Genomic DNA, 25,213 nt, shown 5'->3' on the forward strand with positions numbered 1-25,213 from the left:
TGGTGCTGTCATCCCTGCACTTAACACACTTTTGCTCGAGATGTTTTCATTTCCCCCCGCACATGATGGCATTAATTAGAAATACATGATGGTTGGTTTACAGCTGGGACTTTTTTTCAGTGAAGATGAATAAACGAGGGGCCGATCACAAAGTAAACAGTTGTTTACATCTATCTTTTTTTACACAGGAACTTGTAGCCAAACAGGTTACAGCTCTACATGTACATGAAAACCTAAAACTAATCTGAACTAGTCCCAATGTCCAGCAGAGGTAAATTAATCAGCTGGTTTGGGTCGTTAGTTTGTCTCAATGTTTTCATCTAAAGGTCAGGAGGGATCACACCATGCAGGGTTCGAGGGAGCTACTGAGAGCAACTGCAAAAAGAGAAAAGGACAGCTTTGTTGGGTTTCAGGATGAGCGATCGAGTGATGTTTGGGACTGGGACGGTCATCATACAGGAAGTTATTTAAATGGTTTATGTATAAGTTTGTTTATGTGGCCTATGTTCAGTAGAGCAGGATGATGAGTGGAGCTTTTAGATTGTATTGTTTTGTTTGTTCATTGTTTTCCACCTCTCACATCCTCTGAGCAGACGGGACCGACTGCATGGACTGGACCGACTTTCTCCGGGAGAGCTTTGATCTGAGGAAATCAAAGGAAAAGTTACATAATCTCCAAATGATTTCCTGGGAAGTTTCCTGGAAAAAAAACTTGTGTAAATTGGTACTAAATATAGAGAAAATAGAGACAATATTCTGAGACTATTATTTGATTTTTTATTTGATATTTAGTTCATTGTGTTGAGAAGCAGTTGTTGATTTACAGAGAAATTTCTAGAGAAAGTACTACTAAAATCTTAATGACTGAAAATTGACTGAGATCCATTTAAATATATTTATATGCTGCACAGTTCATTGGCCATGTTTGATTAATGCCTTTCTTGTCTGTGGACAAATTCAGCATTTTTGGATTTTCTTCAGCTGGCCTGCTGACAAACTAATGTTTTTTTGTGATTTTTCCTTGTTCTTGTGAAATACTCGATAATTTCACCTCTCCTTCAAATGAAACAATCCTATATGAAAAATCACATCTCTTGTCCACACCAAGGCTATAACATGTGATGAGGAGTCACAGGAAGACACTGCTCTGTATTATGCTAATTGATTCATTGGAAATAAATTAATCACTGTCTCCATTTTCCAAATAATTAGTATCAAATTACACAGAAACAGCAGACCAGGGACCTTTCTAATAATTTACAATATTCAGTTTCTTTCTAGGAAAACATTATAACACTATGGAAACCAAAAAAGTTACATTTTAAATGTAAGAGACCAACATAGATGGGCTCATCATGCCTTTTTTAACAGTTTTACATGATATTTTAGCTTGAATTGTCCCTCTTTATTACACACTGTTTCAACCACTCACCTAATGGTGCCGGCTAACAGAGGATTAAAAGCGTACAGCCAGTCATGCATCTCTTTATCATTGGTGGCCTGAAGCAGTATCCCGCGATGCTCAGTGCACACAGCAAACGTGTTGGGAGTCTAAAGACATGAAATACTCTGAGGTTACTTACTGTAAGTTCATTCTGGTTCATTGGGTTCATGTTTATTTACTTATTCAGAAGAGTTTTAATATTGAACTGAGACTGGGTCGTACCCGCAGTAAGGTCTGTTTGTCTTCACTGTATTCCACCTTTGCAGAGGACAGGTTGATGATGGCTCTCTCGACACTGTCCCTCTCGCTGCGGTACAGGTAGACGTAGGGCCTGCGCACCACCACGTAGCGCTTTACCCAGCCGCTGGTGTGGGGCTCCAGGAAGTGCAGGTAGCCCTTCTTTGATACAATGGGGCTGCAAACCATAATAAGAAAAGTGATGTGAGACAGCAACTAATAAAACCCGTCCACCGTCTTTGTTTAATTATGGATACAAGATGAAAAGGGTAAAATTAACCCTAAAGCCTTTATCTAAAGTGAATTAGTACAAGTAATCATCAGTCAGTGAAGTAATGAGTGTTGTGATGAGCAGCCTGACCTGACGCGAATCTCCTGTATGTCAGGAACAAAAGTGCATCCTCTGAGAGCTTTCTTTCTGTCCACTGGGCTGTATGGGTCCAGATCTGGTGTGGATGCTCCTGAACTGGGATCAGTGTGTCTACACAACATTAACAACAAGTTTTTATTGTGACAAGAATATACGAATGTACTGGGCCTGTTCACCTGCCACCTTTTTTAACGTCTCAATTCAGAAAGTCTAGAAATTAATGATACTACTTTAAGTAGTGATTTATCACATATAAAGTACAGATTTTGTACTTTTGTACGTCTATTGTGCATTTAAGGCCATAATGTACATTACTTTGTGAATCAGGTAAGGCAAGTTACCGACAATTAACTAACTGAGAATAAGAACATTATATACTCAAGTACAATTTTGAGGTACTTGTATTTTAAGTATTTCCATTTTATGCTACTTTCACTTCTACTCTGCTACATTTATTTGACAACAATAATACTGTCAAGGATTAAACTACCCAGTAATATAGACAAGTAGTTGATCAGCTCCACACTGAATGCTGCTTACATTTTAACATATCAGCAATAACTATCCAATAATATGATAGAGATAATTATAAAACAGTGTGAAAGGGGCCAACCTGTGCAATGAGTACTTTTACTTTTGATACTTTAAGTAGTACTTTAAGTATATTTTGTTCGGTAGTTTTACTTAAGAAATAATTTGATGAATTGTGAATTATTTTGGCACTGTGGTGCTGCTAGTTTTACTTACATAAAGAATTTGAATACATCTTGCACCACTGTCAGCTTCTCCTGTTTTGTTTGACACCACTCAAAAGTAATTCAGCCTGCATCAAATTCATAAAAACCATATTCGAAATATTTGCATTTCTAAACACCAACAATATGAGGGCATCTTGAAAAAATCTTGACAGGGGCAACAACATTGTTTTTTCTAGTAAATGTAAGCAAATGGAAGTTATGTTGCAGTATATTTGTGTCTAGTCACAGATTATAACTGATGCTAAATGTTCTTGACAATACAAGATATCTTTATTTATTCCGAAACTTGACAGACCAGCTGACAGTTTTAAACTGATACTGTGAGGAGTAACATTATGTACAGTAGTTGCATACCTAATGTCATAGTGTCCTTCGACCAGTGAGGGGCAGGTGGAGGACGGAGTGAGCGTGCTCAGTCCAGAAGACGATGACTCTCTCATTAGCGATGCAGACATCTCAGAGAGCTAAAACAAACACACACACAGACACACACAGAGAAACACATTCACAACAAATCATGCACGTAGAAGCACACACAAGACAAGAAGGACAAATACATACACAGACAAAACATACCAGCAAACGATTAAGCACGAACAACACAGACATGCATTCAGAGAACACCTCAATCAGACAATTTGTCATTTTCTATACAGTAGAACCATCTCTGTACCATCGTAACACAATTCCTCATTATGTCTAAGAGCCCCTCGCTGGTTAACATGTTAAAGAGGACATGCAGGAGTAACATCAGGTTAGCAGAAGCCTTGCAGTCTCTACAGAGGGATGTGGTCAGGTAAGGAAGGAGGAGTAGCTAAATTATTTCAGGGGATAAAATATGGATGCATGAGTTTTGGAAGCCAGAATTAAGCGGCAGGCCTGAGTCAAACATTAACCAAAAATTAAAAACGTTCTATCCATAATATCTCGTCAAGCTGGTTCAAACAAACTTAATATTATTTGTGTAAAGATTTATTTGTGAATCAGGGGTTCAACACTGTTGACCAAATTCAAATTCAGACTTTTTAAGACCATTTTAATGATAGAATGTAATTTTTTACTGTCGCACCGTGAAAAGAATAATGGAAAACCAGTAGGGACAATAAGTCCTACGATTATTTATTAAATACATAGATTTACTTAAATATATATCATATTTTTGTCAGTATCTCACAGCTGTACATAGCAATAATTCCTAATAATATCATTAATCAATTACCATGACCTGGACCCAGATAAGTGGCAGAAAATTAATGGAGGCATTAACCAATAACAAAAATAATCAATTAATTTAAGCTAGCAAGCCTTACTTGTCCATTATGATTGAATGAGCTTCCTAGCCACTGTAGCTAGCAGTACTGACAGTGTTTGCTGCAGGTCTAATGGTGCTGACTGAAACTCCCCAAAAAATGATTAAACAGCTTCTTGCGGCACAAACCACTGTTAAAACAATCCCACTTTTAATTTATAGATGTCTCCTGACGGCCCTATATTAACATTACTGTCTACGGCAGGCAAGAGAATATATTCAAAATTTAAGACTTTTTAAATACTTTCTAAGAGCTATTTTTGAGGGAACTGAATTCAGTGCTTTTAAAGATCTGCAGATACCCTGATAAAAACTGTTTAACTCGGGTCTGCTGAGTAGTTAAAAAGGTAGAACATATAAGGTGAAGATAATTAAAATCAGGTAATGAAAAAAAAATGTTAAAAGACAGACAGGAATCTCTTGTGAATAAATAAAATATCAATGAATGGATGCAGTGGCAGAGAGTAGGTGGAGTGCAGGGCTTCATTACTTTGTTATGGTTAAATAGCTCTAAAGGTTCAGAAGAATTAACGGGCCGGGTTAGAGGGCCTAGGCTGGGGCTCACCTTGCTCTCACTGGCACTGCTGCTCACCTGGCTGTACTCCCTGTTGAAGGTGTGCATCAGCAGACGCAGACACTGGAAGCAAGAAGAGTGAAAAACAGAAAGGCTTTTTTTAAACGATGCTGAAAGAAAAGCTCAAAATGACAGATAAGTTGATACGAAAGCTGTGAAATTAAGAACTTGTGGAAGCGTCAAAGACAAGGAGTCACCTTTGCAGCCAGCTCCCTCTGCCTCTGGTTGGGGCTGTCAGGGGCCGGGCTGCTGCCAGGACTGTGACTGAGGATGGGACTCTTTGCAAAGTTGCTGATGTCGCCGCCGCTCTTGTAGAGCGCGTCCTGTCCTGCCTGCAGGGTCGCCTCCAGCTTCTCCCTCAGCAGCAGGTAGTGCCTGGTCTTCTCCACCTAAAACACAAGCAGACGTAAATTTTACTTCACTGGTTGTGGTCTGGAAAGACTCACAAGGTGTTTAATGGGACAAGGGACATTTCAAGTAGGTCGTACAGAAGATGATTTACAAGAGTATTTTCAAAATTTTGTTTCTACATAAAGTAAATTGATATTAGGACACACAGTTGCAGAGTCATACCTGGTTTAACGCATTTGTGAGGCTAGTCAAACCCAAACTTATCTTTTCTAGGTGTCAGCTATCTTACGACCTCCTTCCATCTAAAAACTCACCTCCTGCAGTAAGCTGAGTTTCTCCAGCTCCCACTGGTGGTCAAGGATGAGGCTGTCGCTGCGAGGCCTCCATCCAGCCAAGTTCTCCTCTCCTCTGACGTACGCCACCGAGGTGTCCAGCACGCGCCTGCGACGACGCTGCATGCCTGGAGGAGAGGATGAAAACAATCCACGTTTTTTAATCATAAAAAAACAAAACCTACTTTGTTTCTGATTGTTTTTATTGATTAACCTGATCTAACCTGGACTTCCATTGTCCGCCACATGGCAGAGAGTCACCTCATAGACTCCGGTGACACGGTTACTGAGAAGGAAAGGGACAAAATTTGCATTTGAGGGGGAAGTAACTGGTTCAACTAGCAATTTAACAAAAAAATACATTTTAGTCTTCTAATCAAGAATCAGTGTAAGATTCAGACTGTATGAATCCATTAATCTGTACCTCTCAGAGGGCCTGAGGCAACCAGTGCTGAAGAGGTTTCTGATAGAGCGGGAGGCTGGCAGCTTCGTGTCACGGGAGTAAAACACCATGCAGAAATCTTTGGTGATCACTGTCGGCTGAGTGCAGTTCTCCATCTAGTTAAAATATATAGAACATTAACAAATTATAATCCATAAGGGTAAAGCAAAGTGCCTAGTTACAAACTGCTTTCAGTTTTAAATAAATGTTCATTTTGATCATTGACAGGATGTTTTTTAAGAAGTCCACACAAAAAAATCTAGTACCTCTAGATAAGCAGAGAGGGTGATGTAGATCTTCTCCCCATAAGGAGTAACTCTGTTCAGAAGGAGAGAGTTGTGCATGGAGCTGTCCCATGCTGCCTCGAATCGGTAGAAAGTTCTGGCATGAGAAAAATAAACGTTATCATCTATCATCTGCATATCGTTGAAAGAAGAAAAGTGTGAACCTCATGAAAAGCCTGTGAGCAAAACTGACATTTTGTTAGCAGAAACAAATTGAAAGGATAAAAAAAAAAAAAGATTGTCATTATACCTATGATCAACTCCCAAGGAGACGCTGCCATTAATGAAGAATAAAGAGAAACAGGACACGAGTTAGAAACTTTTAACTGTAAATGTTAAAAGTTTAAACTCAGCAAACTAAATTGATCCATGCAAACTTAAAAAGTGCATTGAAGCAAAATTATATTAGATTATAAAAGACATGTTGAAGCAATGTTAAAAAAAATAACAAACAAAGCATCTAATCTGTTTAGATAATACAAGTTTGTAAACAAATGAAAAGAGGAAAATATTATTGATGAGCTAAAATATGTCAAGAGGTAAATATAGAGAGAGAAAACAATAACATTTTAGAAATCAATTAATTATAAATCTGCCTAAAATGCATACTTGTCATCATGTTTTGGCCAGAAATATCCGGAGGACAGGATGTTGAGAGAAAGGATGTTGGGGTCTATGATGGTCTCATCAGCCTCAGGGGTGTTTCGAATGCGACCTGAGGTCAAACGAGTCATGATGAGATTGGTTTGGTTTTTGATTTCCGATTTCCTGCCACTAAAATCTGACAGACTAAAGATGCTTTTGACATTTACTCACCAATAACCAGCTCCTTAACCTCTTTCCATTCAATATAATTTCCTGTTTCATGAGCGATGGTAACTGTGATCCTCCTCTGAATGCCCTGTGGAGTCCAGAAAAGGCAGAAAGTCGACTAGTTTGTTGGTGGTGAAGACAGGCTGAATACACATCATCAAGGAGAACAACGGCTTGGTTTTGCTTTAGTTTGGTTGTAATTTTTTTTCACGCTTTATGCTTTAGCACTACAATTTTGAAGAAATTTTAAATATACTGTATATATTTTAGTTTACGATATTGAAAAGAGAGTCTTTGAATACGTAATTAGGACATATGACGGTCATTATGTGAGATGTGGTCAGACCTGATGCAAGAGGAATGTGCCATGGCAGGGCATCCCACCTCTGTGGTCAACAACAGCAGGGATGTAGCTAGAGACAAGAAAATAATCAGCACATTAAAAGTGAAAACTTCACCTTGTAGCTGATATGAACTGCCCTAAACAGTTTGTATTAAAAGGGTATTTTTTGTGTATGTGATCTACTGCAACACAATCAATAAAGATGCGACTCACTCTCCATTTGCTTCCAGCTCGCAGATCTCAAAGAAGACCATGAGGTCGTATTTGGCGTGACAAGGTCCTGCGGTGGAACGAGTCAGAGTGCTGAGCTTGGTGGCCGGCACTGAGAGAACGAACAGAGAACAGATTAATGTGTGACAGACTGGAACAGTGTATATCAGACTGAACTGAGCTGAACAGAATATCAAATGATTCAATCATTCATCTTAAGCAAGGACCATTTGAACTGATGCTGAAATGATGAGTCGACTGACTGGCTGATCCTGACATTAATGGATGACAGATCTGAGTAATTTTTCAAGGGAAAATACAAGATTGTTCCAGCTTCTCAATCTGAGGATCAGCTTGCTTTTCTGCATTTAATATATTGTATATTGATTAACTTTAGGTTTTATGCCTTTTAGGAGTCATAAACTTTATACACAACGGAATATATCACATATGATCACATATGATGCTCATGATGTTTTATGTACTTTTCGGCTCTGCTGCTAACCTGGTTTGGACAAGGGCATCACTCTGGGGAACTGCCTCCTGGTAGGTCTCAGTGGACTAAAAGATGAAGACACCAAACGTCAAGAAACTTTCTTTCCATCTAAAAATATCAACTCATAGTTAACCATTAGCTGATTGAAAGTGCTTCTGACCTGATCAGGTCTTTGCAGAGAGGAGGGAAAGGCTGTTTCTGATAGTGGCCAAACACCTCGAAGACGATGGGCTGAGTCTTGATGTACTCAACAAAAGACTTGGTCACCTCCACCGTGATCTAACAGAAGAGAATCATCCAAACCTTGTTTGTTGACAACTAGTTCATAACTAACCAATGTGACATAGAAACAGCGTTATCACAGTCATTAGCAATATTTAAAAATACGGTGTAACAGATGTGTATGTAGAAATCAGTAATATTAATTGATAAATCGGACTGAATGTGTTGTTCAATTCTTACATTTTGTACATGGTAGAAGCCCAGTGGTGGTCCTCTGCCGGTGTTCTTCAGAGGCTCAGTGGAGAAAGCTTCATCATGGCGGTGGATGAAGCTGAAAAAAAAAAGCACTTTATGTCACCTGAAAACCTCAAGGTGACCAAATCATAAACATTTAAGATCAGTAAACATCTGAACACTGAAAATATAAATGTAGTTTGTAATTTTATTGCAGTCATTAAACTGTAAACTAGTGAGGACTCTTTCTGGTGTATAATGTGTCAAGATTATGGGTTTTTGGGTTGGGTTCACAGCATAGAGTGACATTGGTGAAAAAGACAGGGATGAAACCGACAGCATTTATGGCGTATACTGCACATTAATACTGAACAGACGGGATCAGTGTGTCAGACTGTGGTCAAGACATGCAGTGCTCCAGTGTTGCTGCTCACTCACTTGAACTGGCAGAAGATGTCGGCGTACTCGGCTGAGATGCTGGAGGCCTGTAAGACGGTGACTCTGAAGGTGAAGGTGCTGCCAATCTTCAGGTGGGACAGAGCCTTCTCTGGAGAGAGGTCCAGAGGAAGATCCAGACCCAGACCTAAACTCTTCACTGGGCTCTGGGGAGGCTCCTGGGTGGCTACACAGGACAGAGGACGTTTTTTTAGATGATTTCTTATGAAATTAAGACCTAATTTGAAGTGGCTTTGCATAGAGGGACAGATCATAAAGAATTTTAACACATAGTATAATTCCCGGTCCCCCTCACCTTCACAGGTGTTGTTGTTGACTTCATCTGCAGAGATTCCTATCTCCGTGTTCTGTCCTTCTCCCTCAACAATTCGCAGCTCCTCCTGGGAGGTGTTGGAGTGGGGGAGACCACCAGGACACGTCTCGGTCTGGAACTAGACATGAAATCAAGAGCTTAACCCTGCATTAACATTCAAGTGCAGGAAAAAGTTGCATCTAAGTTATGTATATAATGTAGAACCAAGTCACAAGTCCTTCTAAAAGATCATATTCATATTCTGACTGTCTTCTTTTTACCTCTGCAATTGTGTTTCAATGACAATTTACATCTGTAACTTCCATGAAGAAAGCAGTCAGAAAATACCAAAACAAATCACTATCTATGAGCACCTTCTCAAACTGTTTGTCTTCAAATGAGATCTTGGCAGTGCCTGACTGCCTCACACCAGAACCATAATCAGGGGCCTCTTCATCAGCTGAAGAGAGACAAAACAGAGAACGAGATGCTGTCATCAATCATTTTCAAATACAAAACAACCTCAAAAAACAGCCTGAAGCCTCTTTTCAGAAAAGACATTCTTGAACAAACACTACAATGTTTTAAATTTTATTTTTAACCTCACCTGAGATGGCCTGCACAGCCACCCTGAGGAAGCCCTTCACCTCTCCCTTCTCACTGACGATGGCCACGCGATGTACCAGGGGCACCGGGTACAGCAGGTTACTCAGGTACACAAAAGCCCTGAGGAAAAGGAGGGAGGGGAGAGATGAGGCTTTTTCACTTTAACTGAGCCTTTATTGAGCAATAAAAGAGCAGGATTCAAATCAATTTTGGCTGCAGGAGGGAAAAAGTGTCTGCTGGTGACCGACCTGCCGACCAGACGGAACCAGGGGAAGCGGTCGTAGAAGGGGTCGCCTCCGGTCAGGGCGTGGTCGCAGTCCTCCACAGCGCTGCTGGGGAGCTCAGCAGCACGGTCATACATTTCTCTCATCAGGTCCAGCCTCTGCCTGCAGGGGGCAGTATAAAAAGAACAAACATCCTGAGGGCCTGCTTGAGCAGTATTTGCTCAGAACAAAACAGGAGACAAAGGCAGAGCTGAAATAAAAAACAAGTTAGTAGTAGTATCTACAAGAATATATTAAAAAAATTAAAATAAAAGTATCTGGTAGTAGACAGAAAGGTTGCTGTGGGGTGTGAAGGACAAACAGGAGCACGCTTTCATGGATTATTTTTAATCTGTATATAAACAGGACAACATGAATTGTAGTATTTCTGTAAAGCTTTGTGGATTATATTTTTTTTTCCAGGCTGGATTACAAGCTGAAGTTAACATATTCATATTACTTTTTTGTCTGACCAACAGTCAAAAACCCAAATATGTTGAGTTTACTATCATGGAAAACTAGAAACATTAGGAAACATTTGAGAAGCTGGTTCCAGTGAATTTTTTGGCATTTTTACTTAAACGATTACTCGATTACTTACTTAATTTTCTGCCAATCATCTAATCATTTCAGCTCTAAAATACTACCATGTATAGTAAGGGTCAATAGGGGCCCAATAACAAACTTTTGCCCCGGGGCCCCATAGGAGTTTAGTCTGGCTATGTTTATTTTGCAAGTACTGTATCTATATTTCTACTTTTTATCTTATAGGTATCAATATTTTATAACCAGCAATGTATGATAAGAATATGAGATATGAAATGTTTTTATGGACAAACAACTAGAACCTTGACAATCAGCTTTAATCCACAAATCCACTTTCTTAATGACAAAACCAAAGTACCTGAGTTTCTCCAGAGTCCAGTAATGTGTGGCTCCGTTCTTTTGATCCTGTACTTCGACAGCTACGATGGTCCGAGGGAAAGGTCGTCTTTCCCTCTCTTTGGCCACGCTGGGAGGCAGCAGATCAGGAGGCAGTGGAGAGTACAGAGTGTCTGTCAACAGGACAAACTGGAACTGTACCTGTGGATGAAAACAACTCAAAACATCAGTAAGTGCTTGTTTAATGTCCCACTGTATCATATCTGCAATATCAAGTTAGGATTCTACTATTCTTAATTATTGTTAATTATTATTTTAACAACAGCAGTAACATGTTGTTTGGAAATCTTTAGAATACATCTGACAGCATGCGAAAATTAATTCCTAATCCTTCAAAGAAGTGGCCTGATATAGTATTACTAGTCAAAATAAGTATTAACAGTCAAAATAATATCTCATCATATTTATATCCCTATTTACTAACTGGACTACACTCGATATAGAGCACTGTGCATTAGACTGCGATGACTCACGGAAATAAACCACTGTGGTGAGTCTAGACAATCAATGACTTTTCCAGAGACTCGCACTGATGCAAATCCAATTAAATTCACAACAGTTGACAGGTACCAGCAGACACTTCATATTCTGCACTCTGCTTCCAGTCTAGACTGAAGAGCAAAAACTCTTTATGAACTGGCATCACATTTAAATAAATTTGACTTTAAAAATTATTACTCTTAACTAGTGCAATGATTTTGGAGTGGGCTGACGCTGAGGTAAAACAAGCCAGATTTTAGTCAGTCAAATGAGCAAAGTGCATTGAACTAGATCTAGATTTAGTTAGAAAAATGTGTCTTCTGTTTCTTTTAATTAAGTCTAAAAGGAAATAAAATCTGTTAGAAATGCATTCATATTTTTATGTTTTCCCACCTTCTTCTTCAGCTCCACACTGATAGCATTGGCCTCCTTGAGGAAGATGGCGTTGCCCCAAAGCAGATCCCTGAGCGAGGTGAACTGGTAGAAACGCCATTTTCTGAAAGCCCACAGAGCCAGCTCGGTCTCTCGCTTGGTCCACGGCACTGACAGGCAGGACAGACAATATGTGAATAAAACATGATCAAATAAAGCTGTTAAGTGGAAGTCAATATCGACTTAAAGGATAAGTTCACAATTTTTCAAGTTTGTCTTAAAACAACAGTCAGGTTTCCATATAACAGTTAAAACAGGTGCAAAACAGGGGGTGCAATTGGTGGAGTTGGAGTGGGGGGGGGGGGACAGAGGAGGATGGGTGCCTGCTGTCCTCCGCAGGGCGGGATCTCTTACTTTGGACTCAATGTATTTCTTTTTTTTTTCATGCTGATCTGTGATTGGCTATGCCACATAAAATGACGCTCCAAGGGAGGCTGTCCTCCCTTACCAATCAACAACCAGAATGCAATATTGACATTGAGTTGGTCCGATGATAGTTTCCAGATTTCATCTTCAATTCCCTCCACTGTAAGGCAGAGTAGCAGCAGTAGATAGCTCCTTGTGTTAGCCAATGCAACGGCTGGCTTGTTGTAGCAGCCTGAAGGACTCTTTATACATCCATGGAAGGACTGTTAAGGACTGTTGTTAAGCTAATGGGAGAAATTATCTGGATTGTGCAGTGCAGCAGCAGCAGGACGCTGCCGGGGAGGCTGGAGAGAGAAGCAACTAGAGAAACAACCAGGAGAGTTAGCTTGTTTGTCATTGTTGTTAATGATATCAGACTGTTAACTAACAAACAAGATGACCAACAGTCACAAATGGACGTTATGACATGAATACTTCATCTCCATGAAAGAAAGAAGAAGATGTCAGATAACAGCTTCTCTCTCTCTGTCTCTTTGATCGCTAATTTAATCTCTGATGGTTAAATGTCTCTCTGTGTGGCTGTTGTGTGAATTTCCCCCCTTTCACTGATCCTAGTAATGATCTGATCCGTGACTCAAATCCATGATACGATGTTGTCTGTTTTTGACAAGAACATAAATTTGTTGTCACAATAGAACAGTACTATAAATTTGAATTTCACTTTGTTGGTAAAATGACACATTTGATCCACTCCATGGCTAAAATGAGCACTTTTTTGTTTAGAGACATTATGTATATGCTAAATGTCTTTAAAGAAGCAGCCTTTACACCACTCAAGCAAATTGTTTTATTGGCATATAAAATTGCCCCCCACCCCTCCGATTTCATCAGGTGGGACAATGATATAGTTTGATGCGGTTTGTTGTAAGATTCCATGTTGGTTATCCTCCTGTCCTCCCCATTTTTCTGAGTCACCAGCTGCCACTGCTTTAAAGGATATTGAATTGATTTGACTAATTTGGATGATGACAGCAAGAAAAACCTGTTTCAATGTTCATTTGGACTCCTGAAAGAAATGAAACCTAGAGTAAAGAAGATGTGTTTCAAGTGATCAGATCCTTCACTGGTCATAATCAGAAAAATAAATTGTATAATTGCGAATATAATCTAGTTGTAGCTTTGTTAAATACAAAAGATGAATGCTTGATAAGTCAGAAACAGTTAAATGTCACAGTATCACCTTCCTCTTCAGGTTCCTCTTCCTCCTCAGGTGACTCCAGATACCGAGAATCCACCTGTTTCTGAAGAGCCTCCAGTTTACTCTCATAGTCCTTAAAGAAAACATATAATCCAGATCAGGATTAGGGCACCTTTAATGGAACAATATATCAATGTCAAGACTGGAATGACATGTTTTTGAATCTGATGATATCAAATGGAGCGTTAACTCACCAGCCTCTGCTGTTCTAGCAGGTTACTGGCTTCTTCTCTTTCTTTGCGGTACTGATCCTCGAGCTCCTGAAGCCTGAAAGGGATTCAACAAGACTTAATCCTAGTCAGTAGCAACATATTATGCTAATAACAACAACAATGATACTAATTATAACAGTAATCTTCAAAACAGAGTCCAAACTACAAGTAAAGTATTACAATAACATCGATCATCCTCATTATTTTTATGTCGTCAGTCACACACCTCTGCTCCATCTCTTGCTTCATGTCGATGCCTTGTTTCTCCAGCAGCTCTCTCTGTGCAAACGCCCAGTCGACGGGCTCCACCGGAGTCTCAGCGCACGGCGTCCTCTCCCGCTCCAGCCGAGCCTGCTCCGGGTCGTTGAAGCGAAACACATGGCTCTTACCCATGATGATGCGGTTCCCTGAGAAAACATAAAAGTAAAAATGTCTTATCATATCATGATGTTACACAGCCTTAAGGAGGACATAAAAGATGACATTAATTACAGATTACATCTTTATTATGATACATTTATGATTTAATTACAGACATTTTTTTATGTTTTCCAAGATGACTGAAATTCTTTGGTAGCATTTGCACTTGTTCCAACATTGTCATCTCCCAATACAGTTCTCTGTTTATTCTTCTAGGCACAACTGCTTTGTTTTCCACCTTTTTTCATAAAAGCTGCACACATACCAGACCGCAGGACGATAGGTGTAGTCACTTTCTTTCCATTGACGTACGTCTCTGACCCTTCACATGGCTCCAGGATGACACAGCCTGTTCCACAAAAGATTTATAAAACCGTTACAAATTAAATATATAATATAAACAGATGCTGGGTTTGATTTTTAATATATTTTAAACTTTAGTATATTTATTAAACATTTTAATTTCACATGCTAAGTCACAGAAAAAGCAGCCAGCCTTTACCTTCTCCCTGAGGACCTGTGGTGCTGCTGAAGGTGCAGTGTTCATCTTTGATAAAATGGCCGCTGAGAACAATGTCTTGGCGAGTCTTGGCATTTTCACGGCCAACCCTGACAGAAGATAAGGTAATTAAATTGAGACAAATCCCTTGAAACACAGACACACAGTATCTGAAGTGAATCTTAAAACTGAACACTTTGAAAAACTTACTTGGTGAGGCCATCTTTGATGTAATACAGCAGACACTCTGACATCAGCGGGTCCTCATTCAGGTTCACAAGATGAGGAGTCTAAAAGGGCAAATTATGACGAACATGGCTGAGTATTTGTGTCAGTTTGGAGAGCTGGCAAGTAAGTGTTGTACGTCTTTTATTGAGGTGTTTGAATGGTTTAGGTACGTGCAACAGCAATCAGCATCTTACCTTTTTCGGGGAGAAGACACCAACGGTGCCTCCATCTTCTCTCATGGCAACACCCATCTCAGCCAGCAGGGCCTCTCTGCAGAAACAGTCACACAGTTAGCATCATAACGTGTGTTCATACAGACAATATTAAGGTCAGAGCTGTAAAAAAGCAGGATTTGAAAATGTGAAGTGAGATGATTTTGACCTCATGGAATGATAACATAACACTGTATAGACTATTGATGGACTGCTAGTACTATGAAAAGTTACACGAATATGAACATGTACTGCATGTATCAACAGATAAGACATAGACTAATCTTTTCAGTCATTTCCAAAAAGAACACTGTCATGAAAATAATCCAGGTACAATGCACGGCAGGGTAGACAACTGAAGCCTTAAAATCTTCAAAGCAGTCCTGCAGTCCAACAATGTAATAAAACCTTGAAAAACTAAATTTATTGTAAGAGTCTAAGACTCAAAAACAGTCCATTTGTCTTCATTTGGGTTGACTTACCCAAAAGTCAGGTTGTTAAATGGTTAAATATAATAATACACAATATAATAAAGTAAGAACTGACCATCCCTATTGCTATGTACATGAGGAGGTTGCGAGAATGAGAGTAGAGGTCAAGTCTTACATCTAAATAAATGCTGTAAAACCATGCATGAATATTTTTGACCGACCTCTCCATACGAATCGCCTCAGTACGTCGCAGCTTCTCTTCCCAGGTCTCATTGAGCTCTGCGATGATTTTCTCCGTTTCCTGTTGGTCAAATACAGACACTTTGCTCATTCTCTTACTTACAAGGACCACTCCCACCACATTTATCAACTTTTCATCCCCACTCACCTTTATTTTGTTTCACTAACATATCCCGAACTCTACCTCGCCACAGTGAACATTTCACATCTCTACATCTCTCCTACCTTGAGCCTCTCAATGGCCTCTTCACTGGCTGGGCTGAAGATGCGATCATGGAGGTTGTTGATGGACCCGGCGCGGCTGGACAGGACCGAGAGCGAGGGGGAGGGGCTCATTCCCGTCATGGCATTGGTCACTGTGGAGAGATCACCCCCTTGATTGACAGCCTGGCGATTGTTCACAAAGTTCTTGTAATCGCACAGGTCTGCCAGAGAGAGAGGCGTCGTGTGGAAGAGAGCAAGAGAGAAAGAGGGGAGGAAGGACAGACGGAAGGTAGGAGCAGACGCCGGGTAATTGAGGAGAGACATCGGGGGATTGTGAGGTACACGCAGAGAAACGGATAAAAAAAGGAAACAAAATGGGGGAACGACAGGGAGGAGTACAAAAAAAGGAGAGAAAGCTCAAATAATGGATCAAAGAAGCAGAGCCATCGCAAACAGAGAGAAAAGAGCAACTTAAACAAAATGCCAAGGAGACGCTTTTTTTCTCAGACTACACAGACATACTCGACAAGCTCGCAAGCATGGTTATGAGAAAGTAAACTGAAAATATATACATCACTACAATGCATATAGACCAATTACAGGCTGAGGTTTTTTTTGATTTGGGGCATGTCCTCATGTCATGTCTGTGAGATGTTTAGCTTTTGGTTGCATGGCTCCTGGCAGTGCAGGCTACTTAGCTTCTGACTCAGCTTCAATTAACCCCACACACAGAGAACCAGGATGCAGAGAAAAGAGCTTCTCAGCAATCTAAAATGGCGTCCTCCCAGTCAGTCCTTTCTTCCATGATCACTAGTAAAGCAAAGTAAAACATTGCATGCTTTATGCCAACCCTGGCTTTGAATCTTTTTGTGCAATACAGAACAGAAACAAAGAGTCGAGCAGAACAGATTCTTAACGAGTTGCAAGATTCCAAACCAATTTAAAACTGTGTTATAACAATGAAATTATTTGGATGTTGAGCTTTTGTAATTAAAAAAGAGAGAGAAAACATGGAAACCAGAACTAATGGGAAGAAAAAGGAGGCCATTTTGCAGAATTCCTGAGAAGAAGTAATAGATTACAGCAACAACGTCATGATTTTAGTGTTGCTCTAAATAATTATAATATATTTTCTATTTAATCTATGTTTTGTCTGACTTGACATATAGTCTCTTGGGGTTGTTAGTCAGGTCTCTGGTGTGGTGCAGGAGGAAGGCCAGCTCAGGATTCATTTCTATTAGTTTGCAAAGCGCAGGCTTGCAAGAGTTATACACACATTTCAAACCAGTGATGACCGGGCCGGGGCAGCGATACGCTGATAGGACAGAGGAGAGAAGAGACTGTGTGTGAGAGACACCCACACTTCAAGTTTTACTATCATCCTCCTTCCCGAATGTACAGAGAGAAAAACAAACCTGTACAAAAGCAGGTCTCAATGCAGGTTTGTCTGTGTAATTGTGTGTTTGCTTTTATATATGAGCATCTTCTATGTTTCACTCACTCTCTATGATGTCTCCCAGGCCCTGAGCGTACAGCAGGTCTTTGAGGCGAGCCACCTCCTCTTTCAGCTCACGCACCAGGCGGTTGTTGGGGTCCTCGTTGATCACAGCGTTACAGCGGATCTGTTTGGCACGATCAGCGTACCTGGAGGGACGGAAGCCACGGAGGTTAAGAGACAATTGAAAGCAATCCTCTGTCTCTCCATACAGTGACAGATTAAAGACAAGACTGTAAATTCCACATCTGAGAAGAGAATAGTACAGAAACAATGTTGTATGCATTTGATAAGATGCCACACAGTCATTGCAAAGACTGGAAAGAGTCCACTGTGCCACATATTGCCCATTTTCCTCAATAATATGTAAATTAATGCAGAAAAATGCTCCCAATTCTAATGAGCTCATCTTATCTACATGTTGACACCTTTGGTGTAAATGTGGCATTAACTTCAAAATGATGTTCCCTCCCCTCGAGAAACCTCATATTTAATGATCTTTAAAAAGAGAGGTCATTGACATTTTTCTCACCGGAGGGTACTGAGGGTTTCATCGTAGTTAATGTCAGCAGGGCTGAGTGCAGCCACCATGGCTGTACGAGAGTTTCCTCCTAAAAACAGAAGATTAAACCATGCATAAATTGTTGCAGAAAAGGACTTGATCTTGTTTTAAACAAAGGTTTATTATATTTCTTGTATTACAGACCTAAGTTCTCCCTCAGTAGCCAAGTCAGAACTGAATCTCTGTATGGAATGAAACTCTCCACCTTCTTCTTTTTCTTGTTCTGTACACAAAAATAATGAAAGTTATTTGCAAATCGCCTCGGACACAATATTGAATTAATCCTATTTGCTTTTTCAGATATGTGATAGATTGTTTTACGAACCTTGTTCGGTGCTGAGTCCTGTCAGGGTGAAAGAAAAATGCCGACATTTGTTACTTGAACAACAGGAAATAAGGATTGGCAGCAGTTTATTTTTGATGACAACTCACCAGTTCAGCTAGACCAGAAATAACTTTCCCCAGTGTGGTCAGAGATTTGTTGATGTTTGCTCCTTCCTGCATTACAAAGAAATAAACGTCAGTCATGTGAAGCATTGAAATATTCCTTAAAAAGAATCACTTTAAAAATATATTCCTCTCTCCCCTGTATGCAGAAATACTACAAACACTCAAAAACAACCATCTCCGCTCACCTTCAGTCTGGTTCCTTTAGCTCCAGTTGAGTCGGCTCTTTCACTGCCAGCCAAGTCCACCAGACTGATCTTGCTGACCTGTGATAATACAGTATTTTCAAAAAAAAATTGCTCCGTATGAAAAATAATAAACACCCACCACAGCTAACACATTTCACCTGAAACTGCACTCGGAGGACTAGCAGTAAAGTGCTGGTTATCAATCAATACACCACAGATGGCCTCCACTCAGGTCATAAAAGCTGTAAAATCATTTCTGCCTCGTAACATCTCTCTTACAGCGGCGGCACTGCAACAAGGTTCAGTTTGGGGAAACTACTTTTCTTATTGATTTGTTGAGCTGAGTTTGGTGTCTGAACCTTTTCTGATGTGTTGTCCGTATCCGCATCATGTTTCTTCTGTGTGAAGATGATGTTAAAGACAGCATGGGAGCGGCTGCTGGTCTCGTTCATGTTGGTAGCAGCCACAGTCCTGAAAAAAAAAATTCTGCTTTAGGTGCACAATGCTGATCAAAAATATTATGTCCATCTATCATTATCTGCTCTATCCATCCATAATTTATAATCTATCTATTGATCATGAGAGGAGTCCGTCATTAACGTTCAGTCTCGCTCTGTTACCTGGCCTTGTTTCCAGAGTCCATCAGATCCTGGATGTCATTGTAGGATGTGACAGCTAGTTTGGACAAATCCTCGACGTAGGGTCCCATCAGAGGGTGCTCTCTGACACGCAGGTTCCCTTTGTTCTTGGGGTTCAGCAGGTCACGCACGCGCTCGCAGTAGATTTCCATGTAGCTCACCTGGAGGAGGGCAAGAGGCGATTATCTAATTTTTTAAAGATTATAAGTATCTTATATGAATTATATATATTTTTTATCAGTCATAAAAGATTTTTAGAAGTTATTTGTTGGCCTTCTGTAATATCTGTTCACTGCAGCACCATCTGCTAGAGAAAGACTGCCAATGTAATGTTTCACTCACCTCCACAGAATAAGACATGCTGTTATCAATATTGCTGTCACTGATCTTGGTGAAAAGGTCCTCACAAAGCTAGAAAACATAAAAACAGATTGTTGTGGTCAAAATGTATTTGGATTACACTAAAATGCAAAATCTTTTGTCTTAGTTTATAGATATCTATTTTCTATAACTTCACTGTCTAGTTTATTGTATTCATTGATGAGTTCAATTGCTTTTAAAGTCATGTGTTTGGTTGTCAGTTGACACTCTATCCTATATTACCAGAGGTATGATCCCCTGCTGGTCCTTCTCCTGTCGTCCCATCATAGTGTAGCTTTTGCCTGCTCCTGTCTGTCCGTATGCAAATATGCACACATTGTAGCCTTCAAAGGCATGAAGCAGCATCTCCTCGCCGATGTCCTTGTACACCTGCATCTGGGTCGCATAGTTGATGTCCTCAGGCTGCAGATATGGAGGGAACGGAGTGGAAGTACACAAAAAAAAAAGTTGGGAGAGACAGAAAGTCATCATTTTTAAATAATTTAACTGAAATAAACTGACCCAAAAAAAAGTTTGGACATCAAAAACACATTGGGTGCTCAAGCAAACACATTTTTACACCATGTAGTTGAATAAAAACAAATCAGATCAGCATTTCTCCTCAGTTATGGTTGAGAATTACTAACCTGACTAATAGTACATGTATTTAGTTGCTAAAAGCAGTAAAAACTGAATGATGCAGTGAAACTCACCGTGGTGTGTGACCAGTACGAAAAGTCAAAGTTGAAACTCTTGTTTTCTTTCGGCTGTTTGGGGTTCAGGATTGCTAAAACAGAGAAAAACAGATAAGTGCAAGTTAAAGGCGTCAAAATGAAAATATTCACACTCAGACACTCTAATGTACATGATTTGATTCTAGTTTCCTCACTGTTAGCTCTCCATTAGGTGAAGGATGCCAAGGAGTGAAAATGTGAAAACATCTTTCAACACAAACAGGCTCTCTCACACAATTTGTCTCCTCACTCCTCGACCAAGCCATTACCATGTCCTAACACACACACACACACACACGCACACACACACACACACACACACATCCAATTTAAATGACCACATTTTAAAAAAATGTTCCATCATGATCAGTTCAATCAAGCTGTGTCTTGTCATCTTGATTATCTAAAATTATTTTATGTGATTATTTCTAAAGAACTTATCCACAAAGTTCAGGCATCCTGGTGGACAAGTGGTCAAGATACAAACATATCTATAATAAGTATGACTAAACTAAAGCCTGTCCTACAGCTCAGTTTGTTTGTCGGTATCTATAAAGCAATGTACCACCATAAAAATGGTACAAAACTTCATCAACACAGAGAGAGGAGACTATATTACAGTTAGTATCAATAGCAGCAATTTTAAATGCACCACTCATCCTTTTTAAAGAGAGGAGGGTGTAGCGCATGTGGAAAATGAAACAAGAACTGAGCATTAGCAGTCGCTTTTAGCTGTAAATTGAATCCACTGCATCTCCTCCTGTGGAAAAGTTCAACATAGCAGCAGCAACGTCCTGCTGATGTTTCTGGAAAGCCTGACAGAACAGGCACTCAAGCTGAACGACACAGTGTGACCATAATGCAGAAAAATATCTGAAGACAATCAGCGTTGGAAGCTGTGAGCGCTCACATTCAGAGTCAATGAAGGTAATGAGTTGAAATAATGAAAGTTTGCATCTTTGGCTCTAATGAGATCATTAAAAACACCGACAGGCACAACGGGCTGAAATACTCGTCCCTTTCTCCTTCACTTGTATCAGCTGACTCTGTGTCTGGGTTCAACCAGAACAAGGAGGCCTTGTTGGTCCCTGCAGCTCCTATGATGAGAGAACAGAGCTGCAGCGGTCGCTACATCCTACACACACTGACAGGCTTCAGTCGCCAGGCTTGACTGAAGCTTTTGTTTCATTCCTTAGCTGCCAAGATGCTGCGTGCCTCCCTGCCCACTCTCTGGTTGCTGGAGGGCAAAGCTGCCTGAGAGACAAATAGCTGAGGCGAAATGCTAAACTTGCCTCAATGTAGGTCACAGGAATATGATCAAACCTGCATCAGAACAGCTTTTCACCTCTGTGTTTCACACTCTAAAATCATGAGTCATAAACAGGTCGACCATACATACAGCCATCACCTCATATACGACCTTACAGCCGTGTATCAATTATTTATATGAACATGTTGTGATTCAGGTTAGCAGACTGAAAAATCACCTCACTGGAGAACTCGTCAACAATTGTCATTTTCAGAATCTATTACAGATCAATTTAAGTTTAAGAATCGACAACAGAAAAAATCCCAATCATCTTTTTTACAATCCGAATGATAAAATGGTTTCTGTTATCTGTTTCCAATAATCAATAATCCCTTATTGGGAGTAAAGACAAAGAATCGTATCACTGCAATCCTTAAAAAAGGAAGCAACACATCACTGCAGTATTTTACACATTATATACAGTATGTATGGTTCATTGCATGTTTACATGTATCATATCACATTTCCTGATTCAGTCATCCAAATGTGCATTTTATTTTAAGTCTCTTTGTTTATATTTTTCTGTGACTTTAGTGTCTTTCAAATTATTCTTAAGGTATAAGGTTTTGCTGCTTTTAGTCCATTTTAGTCCAGCATCACTGGGTCAATGTCTTCTTTGATACGACCACTAGGGGCAGCAAACTTAAAAATGTTCAAATACTAGATATTGTGGTTTTAAATGAATTAGGAGAAATATTAAATATATTTACTGAAATTTTATAACAATAATAATAATACAGTTTATGTATATAGCACTTTTGTAACCACTGTTACAAAGTGATTTACACCCAGCAAACAACAAAAAGCAGAGATACACAAATAAAAAGGCAGAAACCTGTCAAGCAGACGGCAAGCATAAAAGACATAAAAATACGTTTTAAGAAGTGATTTAAAAGAAGAAAATGATTTGGTTAGTTTGAGCTCCTCAGGCAGACCATTTCAGAGTTTAGGTGCCATGACAGCAAAGGAACGATCAATGTGCACCTCTTTTGCTCCCATTACAGCAAAAACAAAGTGTGCTGGTCAAAATGTGCAAAGCAGGATCCACATAATCTCTTAACACAATATGTAACATTTATTCACATCTTCATCCATCAATTAATTTATCTCTTACAGCCGTACCATCAAAAACAGCAGTCCAATCATTTCTGAGGAAACATCTGGATTCATACTCACTTGTGGTGTTTCCTGACATCTGAATGATGCATTTGCTATCCTTCGCCATCTCTCTGGAGTTGAAGGGTCGGACCCTCACTGCCACTTTCACTGAAGCCCCCGCCATGTTACAGGTGGGTGTGGGAGCAAGCGAAGTAGCTGAAGATCTGTGTGGCTACACAGACACACGTCTGGCACCTGCACAGGTAGACGATGAGAAGGATTTAATACAGGACAGGCCTGACGGATGTTTTTGTTTTGCACTGTATATGAAGCACCTTATCATTACATCTTTATGCCATATATAGAATAAGGCTGAATATCTATATTATATCAAATTAACAGTGATAATTTCAGTTATGAATGGCTTGTTGTTGCTAAATATTTAAAACAGGGCCTTGAGGGGCTCAAACAGCTGACCCATTCTCCATTTTCAGGCCCAATAATCACAGTCAGTTTGGCTTCAGGCAAAGACTTGCAGCTCCTGAATCACGCTGAGTAAATGATGGACCATCTCTTGGCAGGAAGATCATCAGCATTCCTGTTATTATACAGTAAAATGGCTGCTTACTCTTTGCTGAGGCCTTGTGATAAACTGCATCTCCTCACTGCTTCACACCAAAACAAAAAAACACATTCCTGCTTATAGGCTACTTCAATTTTTTGCTGTGCTGTTGTTGTTGCTGCTTTTTTAGAATAATTTGCTGGTTTTGTTGGCATCTGTTTAGTTGTCTTCTATCTTTTTTCTGTGTTAATGATCATGCATGATGATTTTATAACGGTATGTTTGCTTCAACACTGCGCAGCGCACATAACATCCATCTTCCCAACCTCAGCCGATGAAAAACACAATTCCTCTTGAACATCTTTATTAAAACTTATTCTCTACCCAGAATAAATGAGGCAAGGACACAAATCTGACATGACATCTGCGGTAAAGACTGTTAATATTTATATCCTAAGCCATGTAAATATTGCCTCCTCCATCTTCCTTTGCCTGCCGCACCTCAAAAACAGGCCGCGTAAACATGTACGGCACAGAAATCAAATCACCAAACACTGCGTCAGAAAGGAGGTCAGCACACATCATAAAAGCTTTAATTGCATTTAGGGCTTTTATCTAATTGATCTGGGGGACCGGGGGTGTAAATTTCTCGAAAGATGGATTTTTAAAAGACAATTGTTGACAGCAGAGACATCAAACATTAAAAGCCCCTGACGCATCGTCCGTATTTACCTGTCTAACATGTACAGAAGGCCTGAAAATCACAAACACAGACACAGACTGTCCTCCTCGAGGCGTGACACCCTTTGGCACCGATGCTGTGCCGTGAAAAACATCTCATCACGGAGCGGAGGAGCCGTATCTTACCTCAGCAGCTCAGACGCGACGACCGCAGAGGGTGAATCCTCTGCCCATTCACAACAGCGCCAGGATCCTCTCCGGTGCCTCCTTCTCGATTCTCCTCAGCAGCCTGTATGTTTTTTTGCCTTTCTCTGTCTTTGGTCAGCCTACAACATCCCCTCTTTGGGCGCATCCATACATGGAGAATCCGCCGGGGGAAGTCGAGAGGTGAGTCTGCCTGCGCTGGAGCGTTGAAACGCAGCGGTGCGTCAATGAGAGGAGAGTGGGAGACAGCAGGAGGGAGGAGCACCGGGAAAGATGTATAAACAGGAGGATGGGTGCGGGATGCTCCAGCGGCCCGCCGTCAGTCCGTCCGCCCGCCAGTCGGTCAGTCTGAAAATAGGGGAAATGGCGGTGCTGCTGTGCCAGGGATGCTGGGAGGCGGTGATGACATCAGCATCAGCATCATCAGCAGCGGCAGGCAGCCATGAGGCAGAGCGATGCAGTACAGAGAGGCACAGCACAGAGGAGGAGGGGGGGGGGGGGGGGGGGGGGAGCAACAGGGGTATGTAATAGGCCTCAGACAGACAAATCATGGGTGATAATAACAGACTAGAGTAAGACATAAAGAGACCAGAAATGTGAGAGTCAGGAACCTGAGAGACAGTTGTGTTATTATTTCTTTCTTTATGAATTATGCTTAAATTGTGACTCTTGCTTTGTCAACATTGCACTCAAGAAATGGCCATGCAATAAAGCAAATATGAATTTGAAAATTAAAAAGAGAAAGAGAGAAACCCATCACACCATAGTCACATGTTAATTGTTGGTTACATTAACTAATCTGCTTTTCTTAAGGGACAAACTCAAGATATATACAACTCACTTCTTTACAGCTAACTGAGTCTTTTGACTGTAGTTATGGAGGTCCATGATTTCCAATAATTTCTGGTGAAGTGTCCTGTAAAGAACTGTGTACAAATGTTGGGAAGACAGGAATCTCCCTAAAAGAAAAGCTTC

At 40.3% G+C, this 25,213-nt stretch overlaps 1 protein-coding gene across 5 annotated transcripts; it reads right to left on the reverse strand.

The window, feature by feature from the left end:
- Positions 1-549: 549 nt before the first annotated feature.
- kif1ab (kinesin family member 1Ab) lies at positions 550-24,682 on the reverse strand. 5 transcript variants are annotated; one of them, XM_044368639.1, is made up of 49 exons: positions 24,221-24,682; positions 22,870-23,046; positions 20,364-20,437; positions 19,894-20,073; positions 19,633-19,701; positions 19,273-19,451; positions 19,012-19,123; positions 18,653-18,730; positions 18,450-18,515; positions 18,343-18,360; positions 18,162-18,240; positions 17,988-18,066; positions 17,462-17,604; positions 17,237-17,275; positions 15,982-16,181; positions 15,738-15,817; positions 15,068-15,143; positions 14,856-14,935; positions 14,649-14,755; positions 14,412-14,495; positions 13,953-14,133; positions 13,709-13,781; positions 13,497-13,587; positions 11,852-12,000; positions 10,941-11,119; positions 10,022-10,159; positions 9,775-9,893; positions 9,542-9,627; positions 9,171-9,306; positions 8,858-9,041; positions 8,426-8,516; positions 8,124-8,242; positions 7,973-8,028; positions 7,471-7,579; positions 7,261-7,327; positions 6,918-7,002; positions 6,711-6,816; positions 6,352-6,375; positions 6,084-6,198; positions 5,800-5,933; positions 5,600-5,661; positions 5,358-5,503; positions 4,890-5,081; positions 4,684-4,755; positions 3,164-3,273; positions 2,043-2,162; positions 1,667-1,859; positions 1,433-1,551; positions 550-643 (listed from the first exon to the last, which is right to left on the reverse strand). In XM_044368639.1, exons 2-49 carry the CDS (start codon positions 22,973-22,975, stop codon positions 577-579), a joined length of 5,172 nt encoding a protein of 1,723 aa, XP_044224574.1. In that variant the 5' UTR covers positions 22,976-23,046; positions 24,221-24,682; the 3' UTR covers positions 550-576. The 5 variants fall into 5 exon arrangements, with proteins under 5 accessions (XP_044224574.1, XP_044224572.1, XP_044224570.1 ...); XM_044368637.1 differs by lacking the exon at positions 17,237-17,275 and having other exon boundaries at positions 15,982-16,112; positions 24,221-24,681; XM_044368635.1 differs by lacking the exon at positions 17,237-17,275 and having other exon boundaries at positions 24,221-24,681.
- Positions 24,683-25,213: the final 531 nt, after the last annotated feature.

This window comes from Thunnus albacares, chromosome 12 (genome assembly GCF_914725855.1).
Source record: "Thunnus albacares chromosome 12, fThuAlb1.1, whole genome shotgun sequence".
Lineage (NCBI taxonomy): Eukaryota > Metazoa > Chordata > Actinopteri > Scombriformes > Scombridae > Thunnus > Thunnus albacares.

Bases quoted from the DNA above. Each gene is read 5' to 3' on its own strand.
- kif1ab (XM_044368639.1), bottom strand. From the start codon at position 22,975: ATGGCGGGGGCTTCAGTGAAAGTGGCAGTGAGGGTCCGACCCTTCAAC. The intron at 9,894-10,021 runs GTCGGTCACCAG...CCTTTTCCTCAG, and splicing joins TGGTTCCGTCTGGTCGGCAG to GGCTTTTGTGTACCTGAGTA. The intron at 6,376-6,710 runs GTATGCATTTTA...CATTAATGGCAG, and splicing joins TGGCCAAAACATGATGACAA to CGTCTCCTTGGGAGTTGATC.